Source organism: Lactuca sativa, chromosome 7 (assembly GCF_002870075.4).
Source record: "Lactuca sativa cultivar Salinas chromosome 7, Lsat_Salinas_v11, whole genome shotgun sequence".
Taxonomy (NCBI): domain Eukaryota; kingdom Viridiplantae; phylum Streptophyta; class Magnoliopsida; order Asterales; family Asteraceae; genus Lactuca; species Lactuca sativa.
This window is the reverse complement of record NC_056629.2, coordinates 9,225,224-9,239,612: the sequence shown is the minus strand read 5'-3', so window position 1 is coordinate 9,239,612 and position 14,389 is coordinate 9,225,224. Positions and strand designations below refer to the sequence as shown.

Below are 14,389 nucleotides of genomic sequence, written 5' to 3'. Positions count from 1 at the left end.
ATGCAGACTTGATGCCTAAACCCTGGTGATCATGCAGACTTGATGCCTAAACCTTGGTGATCATGCAGACTTGATGCCTAAACCCTGACGACTATGCAGACTTAGTGCCCGTTGTGTAAACCGTGGCAACGATGGACTTCGTGCCGATTCCTTAGGATGATCCTTAGGAATGAGTGAACAAGAAATAGCTGATTCTTAGGGTAGATCCTTAAGAATAAAGAAGATAACGAGGATGGGTAATTGAGTTGATTGCTTGATTGTTTAAACATAATAATTATATTATTGTGGTTTGAAAACCCTATGTACTCATCAGGTTTCCCAACCTGACCCACTCAGTTTATTTATATCACAGGTGTTGTTATGATGTCACATTACACTAAGAGATTAAGGAGATGTAAATCACTAGTGATAACGAATGTAAGTTCTGTTTATGCTTATGTTTTTGTATTGACGATGACATCCCAAATGCTTTAAAATAAATAAAAATACTTTTCTTCGGAAATGCTTTGATAACGTATTTATCATGTTTTACTGAGAACAAATTCCGCAACATTTTTATTAAAATAGGTATTCTGATTTTTATAAAACATAAACAAAATTGGTTTTTCCTGACCGAGAAAATGGGGATGTCACAGTTTTATAATGGTTTTCTTGATTTTGGGTTTCCACTGGGAATCGTAGATGGTGTTGATATTAGTGTATTTTTGATATTAGGTTTCTTATATAGTGTATTTTTGATACTAGGGCGAATTTGATGTTGAGTTTCTTGATATAGTGTATTTTTGATTTTTGATATTGGGTTCTTGATACAGTGTATTTTTGATATTGTGGATTTGTGGTTGTGATTTGCATTTACCTTACTACACTAGTCCCCAATTAGGGAATTTCTGTCACTATTGGTTTATTCAATTTATAAGTGGCTAATTTTTAGTTTTTTACGGTTATTTAATAGTGTAGGCTATATTCGAACATATTGTAGACTTCGCATCAGAACTCGGAAGACCAGAAAAAAGTACTGCGTGATCCAACTCCATATCAGGCTACACACAAACACTTTACTCAGACGCAATCGCCACCTCAGATCACCATCGTCGACATCGGAGCCACCGTACTTTACTTCAACTAGATCATCATAGTTGACCGTATCGTGGCCAGATCTAACCCGAGAGACTGAGGGGATGGCTTCTCCGGAAGTCGATTCCCGCCTTATCAACAGCGTTCTAGTTCCAGCCCTAGAGAAGATAATCAAGAACAGTTCGTGGCGCAAACACTCTAAACTTGGTAACGAATGCAAATCTGTACTCGAACGCATTACATCTCCTGAAAAACCTCCTCCGCTATCCCCTACTTCCCCTTCGTCAGAGGAAAATCAATCAGATGCCGAGTCGTTATCACATTCACAACTTTCCGGCGTGCTGCACGGTTCTGGCGCCTTCGAACTAAGCCTAGCCGAATCGGAACTTATTTTAAGTCCTATTATCAAGGCTTGCTCTTCGGGAGATCCGAAGATCGCTGAGCCAGCTTTAGATTGTATACAGAAATTGATAGCTCATGGATATCTACATGGCGAATCGGATCCTACCGGTGGATCCGACGCGAAGCTGTTGTCCAGATTGATCGAATCGGTTTGTAAGTGTTGTGATTTGGGAGATGAGGGAGTGGAGTTGTTGGTTTTGAAGACAATTTTATCAGCTGTGACGTCTATTCAGCTGAGGATACATGGTGATAGTTTATTGCAGATTGTGAGAACTAGTTACGATATTTATCTCAGCAGTAAGAATGTGGTCAATCAGACGACGGCAAAGGCTTCCTTGATCCAGATGCTTGTGATTGTGTTTAGGAGGATGGAGGCGGATTCTTCTACAGTGCCAGTGCAGCCGATAGTGGTTGCCGAGTTGATGGACCCGCCGGAAAAGGGGGGAGATGATGATGCATCAATGGCAATGTTTGTTCAAGGGTTTATTAGCAAGGTTATGCATGAAATAGATGGGGTTTTGAATCAGGGAACTCCGGTAGCATCTAATGGTGGTGTGCATGATGGGGCGTTTGAGACCAAGACATCGACTACAGAGTCAACAAATCCTGCTGATTTGTTGGATTCTACTGATAAGGATATGTTGGATGCCAAGTATTGGGAGATGAGCATGTATAAAACAGCTTTGGAGGGGCGGAAAGGAGAGTTGGCAGATGGGGAGGGGGAGAGGGAGGATGATCAGGATGTGCAGATTGGGAATAAGCTCAGAAGGGATGCGTTTTTGGTGTTTAGGGCTCTATGTAAGCTATCAATGAAGACTCCTCCGAAAGAGGCACTGGCAGACCCTCAGTTGATGCGGGGGAAAATTGTTGCATTGGAGTTACTTAAGATTTTGCTGGAGAATGCTGGGGCCATTTTTAGAACTAGTGAAAGGTACGTTTTTCCTTTGGAGATATTGAAAACGCAGTCACATTTTCCCCTGTGAGTGTGCTTATGGGGCCTTTATTTCATGAGGAAAATTCGGGTCTGATCCTTTTTGTGGATCTTATATTGATGATAATGCCTGTACTTTTTGCATTGACAACGACACAGAAAATTAAGTGGTGTAAAGTGGTCAGAGCTTTCCCTGTTAATAATTCCATCTTGAAGCCAAAAAGCTGTATATGTGACTAAGTAATCTCTTTATGATAGCAAAATTTGTTCAGTGCATCATTGTAATCACACAGTACACACCTTCTGCCACTGAAAGAGTTTTCTTGTGATACGCGTTAGCTCATTTTTAGTCAAATTGCAAATAGGGTTTTTTTAAAAAACTTTGCCTGGACAATACTGTAGTTAGAAAGTCCATGTTGAATCACACTTATCATTTACTTATGGTAGATCTTACTAGTTAAAGAACATTTTTGCGGATTGGTTAATGTAAGAATTCATGGTATAGGAGGACTATGTTCATTTACAATAACCATCCTCTTTACAAAGTGAATACTAAATTATCCATTTGTTTGTGTTAAAAGATTGTTAATTTGTTGTTCTGGTTCAACTTCAGAGTTCGGATTGTTTATACTTACACATTACTCCCCCTTACTTTCTTTTCTTGTTGGAACAGATTTTTGGGTGCCATTAGGCAGTACCTATGCCTGTCTTTGTTGAAGAACAGTGCATCGACCCTTGTGATTATCTTCCAGCTCTCCTGTTCAATTTTCTTTAGCTTGATTTCAAGATTCAGAGCTGGATTGAAAGCAGAAATTGGAGTATTCTTTCCAATGATAGTTCTTAGGGTTCTAGAAAATGTTGCCCAACCTAATTTCCAGCAGAAGATGATCGTACTTCGATTTTTTGAAAGACTTTGTGTCGATTCACAGATCTTGGTAGATATATTTATCAACTATGATTGTGATGTCAATTCATCAAACATATTTGAGAGGTATGCTCGCTCTTTTCTAATTCCTACTTTAATTTCTTCAACTACAACATCTTCCCTTGAAAAATGTATCCAGTTATAATTGGGTAGATTTTTCAAAGTACAATGTCCTGATAAAAAAAAAACATTGAAAGTAGAATATGATATAATGATACAGTTAGACAGAAAGAAATGAAAATAAAATGGTTAATATAGAAATAAAATAAAGTAGGTTGGTATTTGTTTAATAGGACGGTAAATGGACTTCTTAAAACGGCTCAAGGGGTCCAACCTGGGGCTGCAACTACTCTTTTACCACCTCAAGATGCAGCCTTGAAACATGAAGCAATGAAGTGCTTAGTGGCTATTTTAAAATCAATGGGGGACTGGATGAACAAACAACTGCACATTCCGGATCCTTACTCAGATAAAAAATTTGAGGTTGTTGAGAACAATCATGAAACTGGAGATTCTCCAACAGAAAATGGGAATGCAAATGAAAGTGAGCCTCAGCCTGTTGATGGATTGGATTCTCATCCAGAAGCTTCTAATGAAGTTTCAGATGCTTCAACAATTGAGCAACGCCGGGCTTACAAACTTGAACTTCAGGTTATTTATTATATTATATTATATTATATTATTTAAACAGTCATCAGATGACATTTTTTCAAAGATCTAATGTTAAATATAATGGCATTGGCAGGAGGGTATATCTCTATTTAATAGGAAACCTAAAAAGGGGATTGAGTTCTTGATCAAAGTGAACAAAGTGGGGAATTCACCTGAAGAAATAGCAGATTTCTTAAAGCAAGCTTCTGGTTTGAACAAGACTTTGATTGGGGATTACCTTGGGGAAAGAGAAGATCTGTCCCTGAAAGTCATGCATGCATACGTTGACTCCTTTGACTTTGAAAATATGGATTTTGATGAAGCAATCAGATCTTTTCTACGTGGATTCAGATTGCCTGGTGAGGCACAAAAGATTGATAGAATTATGGAAAAGTTTGCTGAACGTTACTGCAAATGTAATCCAAAGGCATTCATTAGTGCTGACACAGCCTATGTTCTTGCCTATTCTGTTATACTTCTCAACACTGATGCTCATAATCCAATGGTTAAAAATAAGGTATCAATCCAATTCATACATACATGACAGTTTATTTTTACTCATACATGGGAAAAAAAAAAAGAAACATCCCCTGATTATATGTTTGGCTATGCAGATGTCAGTGGATGATTTTATAAAAAACAATCGTGGCATAGACGATGGAAAAGATTTGTCCCCAGACTACCTGAAATCTTTATATGAACGAATTTCAAAAAATGAAATTAAAATGAAGGAAGACGATTTAGCCCTTCAAAAGAAGCAGGCTGTAAATTCAAACAGGATTTTGGGTTTAGACAGCATACTGAATATTGTGGTGCGTAAGAGAGGTGATGAGAATAATACAAGCGATGATCTCATGCAACACATGCAAGAACAGTTCAAAGAAAAAGCACAAAAATCAGAGTAAGAATAATTGAATAAACATCTGGTATTTGTTATAAAAAATGTTGTAACCTTTTACGATGTGTGTTTTTTTCAGGTCAGTTTATTATGCTGCAACAGATGTGTTTATACTGAGATTCATGGTGGAGGTGTGCTGGGCTCCTATGCTGGCTGCTTTTAGTGTTCCACTTGATCAAAGTGATGATGAAATAGTGATTGGTCAATGTTTGGAAGGCTTTCGGTATGCAATACATGTGACATCAGCAATGTCAATGAAGACTCATCGAGATGCTTATGTGACATCACTCGCAAAGTTTACTTGCCTTCATTCACCAGCAGATATTAAACAAAAGAATATAGAGGCCATCAAGGTTTGTCTCATTTTTACCTACAGTGTTTCAAGTATCAATACATCATTTTTTTTTTAGTTTAGGGATAATGTCACTAAATAGCAACCAAGTTTCATACTTAGGTACCTCAAACTTATTTTTAATAGGTTTAACCACTTAACTTTCAATTTTGTTCCATTCTTGTGAAAATTTTATGTTCTGTTCTTATGAGATTTTTTAACCTTTAGTGATGACATGGGTCAACGTGTTGCTGAATCATGCTGATGTTGACTTATGACATGACAGACTTGTTGAAACAGTTTCATTAAAATAATCAAGTTTCGCTGAAACACTAACTGGTAACCTAGTTTCAGAATCATATCATTGTTATTGAAATGTAGACAGTTATATTAATTTTTTGGATTTGAAAAGTTATTTAATTTACTTGATACGTACAGATTTATCTCCGTATTCTTCAGATTTCGAATGTACTTTTTAAATAAAATATTATGTGTTAAAGAAATTTAATTATAAAAAAGCATAATTATTTTTGTAACTGTGCGTTATCTAACAAATTACAATTTTATACTTTTTCTATAAATTAAAAAGCTAGATCTACAAATGAAAGCCTGAAGGAATACAAGGATTGTGATATATTGTTTGTGAACAAGAAGTTCCTGCAAATCCAATACCCTTGCATAATTGTTGATGATTAAATAGAGAAAAAATTTGTATGCTGAAAGATTAAACATTAGGTAATTTGTTTATTTCACAATCACAGGCAATGGTTACAATTGCATATGAGGATGGGAATTACCTACAAGAAGCCTGGGAGCATATTCTAACATGTGTTTCTCGATTCGAGCACTTACATTTATTAGGTGAAGGGGCGCCTCCAGATGCCACTTTCTTTGCTGCTAATCCAAATGAAAACAACAAATCACAGTCAAAGTCAAACATCCTTCCTGTTCTTAAAAAAAAGGGAGCTGGAAGGATTCAGCAGGTGGCTGCAGCCATGAGAAGAGGTACATATGACAGTGCTGCTGGCATTGGTGGCAATGCTTCTGTAGGGATCACACCAGAACAAGTCAATAATTTGGTCTCTAACTTAAGCATGCTGGAACAAGTTGGAGAAATGAATCGTATATTCACAAGGAGTCAGAAATTAAACAGTGAGGCTATAATTGACTTTGTGAAGGCACTTTGTAAGGTGTCTATGGAGGAGTTGCGCTCTACTTCTGATCCTAGAGTCTTCAGCCTCACAAAGATAATTGAGATCGCGTATGCATCTAATCCCTTTTGTCTCACTTTTTTACTTTAATGGAAAAAAACTAAAGTAGGATGCTATGATAAACAAATAAATGAAAGTATATATTTTCTTTGTTCTGCAGACACTACAATATGAACCGAATCAGGCTTGTGTGGACAAGCATCTGGAATGTGCTGTCTGATTTTTTCGTGACCATAGGCTGTTCTGAGAATTTGTCAATTGCAATATTTGCAATGGATTCCTTACGGCAGTTATCCATGAAGTTTCTAGAGCGGGAAGAGTTGACCAATTACAATTTCCAGAATGACTTCATGAAGCCTTTTGTGATTGTCATGCGCAAAAGCAGTGCTGTTGAAATTAGAGAATTAATAATCCGGTGTGTCTCTCAGATGGTCTTATCACGTGTCAACAATGTCAAATCCGGATGGAAAAGCATGTTTATGGTAACAAAAACTTCTCCTTTATCTTTTTCGAATATAAGTTACCTTTTTAGTCCCTAAATATAGCTGACTTTGCAGTTTTGATCCCAAAGCGTTCTCTTGACTTTTTGGTCCCTGTGCCCAGGAAATGACTATTTGTGGGGCCAAAATTGCAAAAATCAGCTATATATAATAGTCAGGGACGATAACTAGTCATTTTACTTGGAACAAGGACCAAAAACCAGCAATACTAAAGGGAAGAAAATTGTAGAGTTTATGGAATAACACACATTTTTCATTTGGTTTGTAAAACATTTGCCAGGTGTTTACAGCAGCAGCTTCTGATGAGCATAAAAGCATTGTACTTTTGGCCTTTGAAATAATCGAGAAGATAGTGCGAGATTATTTCCCGTATATCACGGAGACCGAAACAACAACTTTCACAGATTGTGTAAATTGTTTAATCGCATTCACAAACAATCGATCCGATAAAGATATCAGTCTGAGTGCTATAAGTTTCTTGCGCTTCTGTGCTGCTAAACTTGCTGAAGGAGATCTTGGATCCTCTTCAGCGTATGAGGAGGACAAGGAAGCTTCTGAAAAGATTGCCCCTTCGCCACGTCAGCAAGGAAAAGAGTTGCCAGACAAGGATGATCATCTTTACTTCTGGTTTCCGTTATTGGCTGGTGAGAAAATTAATTAATTAATTAATAATTGGTGTGGGTGTTTTGACTTATTTGATTTTAATAATTTTATTTTATCAGGATTATCCGAGCTAAGCTTCGACCCTCGACCCGAGATCAGAAAAAGTGCACTCCAAGTACTCTTTGACACCTTACGAAACTACGGTCATCACTTCTCTCTACCATTATGGGAGCGTGTCTTTGACTCCGCACTCTTCCCCATCTTTGACTATGTCCGTCATGCTTCCGATCATGATCATGATCATTCCTCACTCCACCCACCACCCACTGGTTCCAGTGCTGCTGATGTGGACGAATATGAACTCGATCAAGACTCATGGCTATACGAAACATGCACACTCGCCCTCCAATTGGTCATGGATCTTTTTGTCAATTTCTACGACACCGTGAATCCCCTTCTGGAAAAGATTCTTTCGTTGTTGGTGAGTTTCATCAAGCGGCCCCACCAAAGCCTTGCGGGTATTGGTATTGCTGCTTTTGTCCGTTTGATGAGTAGTGCTGGGGAGTTTTTCACTGATGATAAATGGGTTGAAGTGGTTTTGGCTCTTGAACAAGCTGCTAATCAAACACTTCCTGATTTCTTCATTATTCTTGATAAAGATGGATTGGAGTTGAAATATAAACAAGAAGATGTTTCAATGGGAGAAACTCAGGATGACGACAAAGATCGCCTTTATGCTGCTATTTCTGATGCCAAGTGTCATGCTGCGGTTCAACTTCTATTAATCCAGGTATGTTTATATAGTTTTGAATATTTACCTGTTTTATTTGTTTGTTTGTGTATAATAGTATATAAAAAGTATTTGACTTGACAAATGACAAATGACAGGCAATAACAGAGATCTACAACATGTATAGACATCACCTGTCAACAAGCAACACCATAACCTTGTTTGATGCAGTCCACAAAGTAGCAACACACGCCCACACCATAAACACCAACACCACATTACGATCAAGTTTACAAGACCTGGCCCACATAACCCAAATGCAAGACCCACCGTTGCTCCGTCTGGAAAACGAATCCTACCAAATCTGCCTGAATCTAATCCAAAATCTCACACTTGATAAACCACCCTTTTACAACGAATCAAAGGTCGAGTCATCTCTCGTTTCCCTTTGCCAAGAAGTGCTTCAATTCTACATCGAATTAGCACTTCCTAGACAAATGACGGATTCGTCCCCTACCACCCCTAGGTGGTTGATTCCGTTGGGGTCTGGTAAGAAACGAGAGCTTGCGGCTCGTGGTCCTCTGATTGTTGTGACTTTGAAGACTATTTGTAGTTTGGGTGATTCGGCATTTGAGAAACATCTTGGGGGATATTTTCCTTTGATTTCCAGCTTGATAAAATGTGAGCATGGGTCGACTGATGTTCAGGTGGCTCTGAGCGAGATGTTGAGGTCTTCGGTTGGGCCTGTTTTGATGCGTTCCTGTTGATAGTATTTGATATAATGATATTTTCAAATTTCAAATTGTGTGTAATATTGTGATTGTTCATGGCACTTGTTTTATTTTTATTATTATTAGTTGTAGTCAGGGAAGGGAAGTTGGCATCTTTTAGGAATTAATACGTCTGTCTGTCTGTCTGATAAGGAAAGGAATTTTGTTGTATCGTTCTGGGCTATGGATTCCACCATGTTGTAACGTGCGTATATTGCATTTTTTTTTTTTTTTTTTTTTTTTAGTTTGATATAGAAATGAAAGACTCCTTGTAACAGAGTTTATGCACGACTAACTTGTATTGGAATGAGACTGTGACTGGAACATAACTATGTGGCTTGTCGGGACAAAAATTGTAAGGTAGGATAAGGTGAGATATGATTCACTCTCAAATCTTTTGTACTTGGTTGCTTCTTTCAAACAGATTTTTCTATTCATATCAGATTAACCAAATCTCAAACTTTTCAAAATAATTTTTGGTTTTTCCCATCATCAGTGTCAACAGATTTTTCCAAACCGTTTTTCTTTTCAAGTATTTTTATAAAAATCAATCTATGATATTATAAAATCATCCAAATCACAAATCAATAAAATTAATGTGTTTTACCAACCGGTAAATATTTTTGATTTCAATGTAACTGATATACAATTTTAATGTAACCGATATAAGGACATCGATGTTACATTACATTGTTATAAATTAAATTTATGGGCTTTGATATATGAACACTCGTATCACTATCACTATTTACTGAGAGGACATTCATGTATTGAATAACCGACTTACTATTTACTAAGGATCGTTATTATATGAAGATTCATAGCACTATTATTATTTACCAAAGACATTCATGTATTAAAGAGCCAAGTTACTATACTAAAGTTGTTATTATATGAAGAGTCATAATGCATTTAAAAATCCAACTTACTATTACTAAGATGGTTATTATATGAAGAGCCCTCCCTCCCGTGATCTGAGTTGTACAATACCAGAAACATCTTCAATCTTTTCAAACCATTTGTACTTGCTTCTTTCAAACACATTTTCTACTCTTATGAGATTAACCAAACTTCCAACTTTTCAAGATAAATTTTAGTTTTACTCATCATCAGTTTAAAGAGATTTTTCCAAACCGTTTCTCTTTTCAAGTATTTTGTAAAAATCAATCTATAATATTATAAAATCATCCAAATCACAAATCAAGTGCATAACATTAGACTAGCTAATTTGATTAAATTTAGAAAAATAAAATAAAATATAGAACCATTATACAAAATATGTATACTTGTGATTAAACAAACCTTTTCATTCAAGCATGTAACTGAAAAAAAATACTGATGTTTGATAATACTTTCCATCTATTTGAGTAGAAATGCATATCTCAATCTCAATTATTTATAATTTTAATTTTAAATAAATAATATTAAAAGAATATATTAGTTGTCATTTGTCAGCCAAACTCAACTCCTATAAGAGAATATTTACTTTCAACGTAACCAAAACAAAAGCATCCATAAACATAAACAACTCAATTTCCCATTCCACTCATCTTTGGTACGAAAAAAAAAAAAACAATATGAAAATAATTATTATTCAATCATAATTTAAGGAGTAGAAGAATACATTGTTACAGCCTTACAGGTTACAAAATCAGAATGATTAATTCATTTATTGATCATCGAGAATCTCTTTGTGAAGATGCATGCATGTTGTGGTGCAGTATTTATAATTATACCTATGAAATGGAACTTTACCAGCCAACGACACGTGGCAACAAGAACATAACATGTCTGATTCTGTTGAAGATGAGGTGGATTGAAGGGCAAGGGCTGCTATTCTCCTCTCGGCTGCAGCAGCTCTCTTCTCTCTCTCTTCATCCTGTGCTCGTTTTGCTTCTTCCTACAATTACAATACAATGTCAATAATAATCATTTTACATAAAATTAATAATAAAAGAGAAGGATGAAGGATGGTAGGTACCTCTTTAGTCAGCTTTGGTCTTTGTGATTGAGAATGAGATGATGAAGCTTTCTCTAATTCCGCAGCCTCTGCCTGCATTTTATAAATCATTTATTTGAGGTATGTATAAATTATAATCAAGAATTTTGATTCAAGTCTTGCATTTTGATTTTATAACAACACTGTCTGCTCTGCTAATAAGAGAAAAGAATAAACAGCTGACCTGAGTCTTCTTTTCTTTAGCTTTGCGTAGCTTCTTCAGCTCTTTTGCTCTTGCTTTCCTCTTTGCATCTTTCTCTGCCTGAGTGTCAAAACTCAAACAACCAATCAAATACCATTCTTTCTACTTTATTCAACCACAAACAAACAAACACCCAGCCTCTACTAGCGCTTATTTTAAATACTCATCATTTTTCAATTTTCCTTAACACATAACATATTCAGTTGTTATGTCTTTTTATTTTTAACTACTACATCTATCTGGATATCAAAGAAATCACTATAACAGTAGAATATTTTGTAGGTGCAGAAGCGAAATCACAACAATTGTTACCTGCTTAGCATTCTGAGATTCCTCCATTTCTCTGGTTAAAGGGCTAGGAACTTTAGCAGCTTGCCAATCCCACTTATCAAGATTCAAAGCCATAAACCTTCTAAACGTATTCCTTACTTCCTTTTCATTTGCAACCATATAAGCAGTCCTCCCTCTTTCATCCACAACACAAGGATCACACCCTTGTTCTAATAACTCCACAACCTTCTCAGCATCCCCAGCCTTTGCTGCTTCATGTAAAGGAGTCTCAATCAAAACAACACTCTCTTTATCACTTGAAGTTGACACACACAGATCTTCCACATTATTAGAATCAGCCACACCTTTGTGTGGATTTTCCAACTTATCACTTCTAGAAACTTGTTTATCTTTATTAATAACAATGGGAGCTGGAGCTGCTGCTTGTTCTTCAGCTTCAGTGGAAATTTGAGTTAAAATGTTGTATAGTCGGCGAGCCTCTTTGAATGTTGGTCTTCTAACAGTCAATGGGATTCGTCTGATGCCACTTTTATGACCACTAAATAACGGAGTTTCACCTTCAAATAACAGCTGGCGATTGTCTGAAGGGGCGTGAATGAATATACAAGAGGAACCTTCAAAATATGGCTTCCAGGATGTCAGTAGCTCTCGAATTTCCTGATTGGAAATTATAGTTAGTTGAGTGATATTTATAAGGATGAAAAAGACTTAATCTGGTATGCTATACATGACTGACTGCTTAATTTTCACTTGAACTGGAGTACTGTAAAACATTGGTGTGACTCTTTTATTTAGTATATACAATTATACAAAATTAAATCAATTATGTAAAATACCTTCTTTAAGGCAAGTTCATTGTGGCGACGAATTGAAGCTCCTGCAGAATGTGCAATTTTGCCACTGGCATCTTTTGATGACTGCTTTTTACCAGACTTTGCCCTTATCACATATCTACATATCAAATAGGTGGCTTTTTAGCATTTCACTCCAGACACCTGATCATGCATTCTGAATAACAACAGGACATTGATAACATCTAACAGACAACTTCAATTACAAGTGAATATAACAAAAATAATGTAGCATATAAATTAATTTGCAAAAAGAATCCACTATGTTTCTAATCATGACATTAAAGAAGGTCAAATATTACTTTCGGATGTCAGAAACGAAGGATGAATGGTGTATTTGTAGATATAAACTTTGGATAATCATAATGCCACTTTAAAACATGATTAAATTTGAAGGATGAGATAAGTACTAACCTGTGAAATGTTTTGTGGACCACAACAGAGTTTCCGTCAAAGACACAACCAGCAAAATGGCCACCACTAGCAAGCAACATAACCCTAAAACGGGTATTGTCCCTACTTTCATGGATCACATCATGCAGTCTCTCAATCACTTCCTTCTTTGTTACACAAGGCATACCACCATCCTCCATAGATTCAAAAAGAATCTTCACATTGTCTTCCAGAAGCAAGCACTTCCAGAATGAAACCATTTCTCCATTTGCTAAACGTACAAAGATTTTGCTTTTAGTACTTCCCAGTAAGCCCTTGTTCATATCATTTCTAAGGCTAGATTCTCTGTCATCTTCCTCATCTGAGCCTGATATACTTGATACATCATAATCTTGAACTAATAATGAATTACATGTCCATTCATCAAAATCATCCTCTTTCACAATATCCTTTCCAGCAACCGCAAGCTTTAGCTGATGATATCAATTGATAAGTCAAAACACAATGAACTACAATCATCAACATATGCCATTAACATTAGCCGACTAAGTTTCAAAGTAAGGTCTGGATTGGAATGGTTTACCATGCCTATCAAAAATCAATCTAGGTACATATGCGTCTGACTTGTGTACTTATTTCATAGTGATTTCTAGTAGTATGTATATTCATGCTAAGAAACAAACAAAACAAAACAGGCGTCAATGCTCAGATTCCACAATTGGAGTCCATTATCTTCTAACAGAGACATATCACTGTTAGCTAACTCAATGTCCTTTAGCTTTGCGATTTTTTAAGAGTTATAATCTAGTGGCGGCACGGAGATGGTACTATACTCATAAATATGCATCGATTCAAGCAAAAATAAAGTAAAGTTAAACATTTATTTTAGCGTTGCAGTAGTATACAGAACGTATGTTAAAGTTCATTTTCATGAAAATTTCAAACCTGTTGAAGTTGCAAAATACAAACACACGAGCAGATGTAAAGTTTCAAGAAAAGACAAAACAAGATATTTAATGTAAGAGAATTTACATTGAATCGATGAAAATCGGACTTGAAGTGAGACCGTTGATCTTGAAGCGACTCGAAACTGGATTTACAAGTATTGCACGTCAATCTCTCACTAGAACTAACATTATTATCCTTCTCTGACTCTGCTTCTAATACAGTATTTTCCTTGCTACTAGTACTAGTAGTCCAGGTGGCGGCGAATTCAGGGATGAAGGCGGTTGATGAGGTTGATGGATATTCAAGTAGGCCGCAGGAATCGAAGAAATCCGATGGAACTTCGAAGATCGAACGGTGACTTTTAGATTGATTATGTTGTTCTAGATTGACGGCGGCGACACGGCGGCCGGAAGTAAAATCCGTTCCCGTATCCATCGGTGTTAGTCGAATTTTGCCGCACGCTTTGCGAATAGCGGAAAGAATTTGGAACTCGTTTTGATGATGCCTGATGTGATTAAGTTCGGTTGGAACTTAGAACAGTTGAACTCTTAAATAATAGGGACATGTTAGGCCCAAGCTGTTAAAAAAGATGGTAAAAGGCTGAAAGGAGCCCAAATCTTTTGAGGCCAATTCCAAGCGTCCGATTCATTTTGTTATTTTTAGGCAAAATTGCAGGATT

The 14,389-nt window shown here is 36.5% G+C and overlaps 2 protein-coding genes across 2 annotated transcripts; one reads left to right on the top strand and one right to left on the bottom strand.

Annotated features, from left to right (window-relative positions):
* Positions 1–971: 971 nt before the first annotated feature.
* Positions 972–9,238, top strand: LOC111908186 (brefeldin A-inhibited guanine nucleotide-exchange protein 3). Its single transcript, XM_023904022.3, has 11 exons — positions 972–2,407; positions 3,081–3,398; positions 3,626–3,983; positions 4,078–4,500; positions 4,598–4,884; positions 4,961–5,234; positions 5,974–6,473; positions 6,584–6,905; positions 7,204–7,567; positions 7,646–8,316; positions 8,415–9,238. The coding sequence occupies exons 1-11, from the start codon at positions 1,179–1,181 to the stop codon at positions 9,021–9,023; spliced, it is 5,355 nt and encodes a 1,784-aa protein (XP_023759790.1). The 5' UTR covers positions 972–1,178; the 3' UTR covers positions 9,024–9,238.
* A 1,366-nt stretch (positions 9,239–10,604) lies between these two features.
* Positions 10,605–14,241, bottom strand: LOC111908187 (uncharacterized). Its single transcript, XM_023904023.3, has 7 exons — positions 13,795–14,241; positions 12,784–13,235; positions 12,355–12,469; positions 11,540–12,175; positions 11,210–11,287; positions 11,008–11,079; positions 10,605–10,926 (listed from the first exon to the last, which is right to left on the bottom strand). The coding sequence occupies exons 1-7, from the start codon at positions 14,143–14,145 to the stop codon at positions 10,696–10,698; spliced, it is 1,935 nt and encodes a 644-aa protein (XP_023759791.1). The 5' UTR covers positions 14,146–14,241; the 3' UTR covers positions 10,605–10,695.
* Between the last annotated feature and the right edge of the window lie 148 nt (positions 14,242–14,389).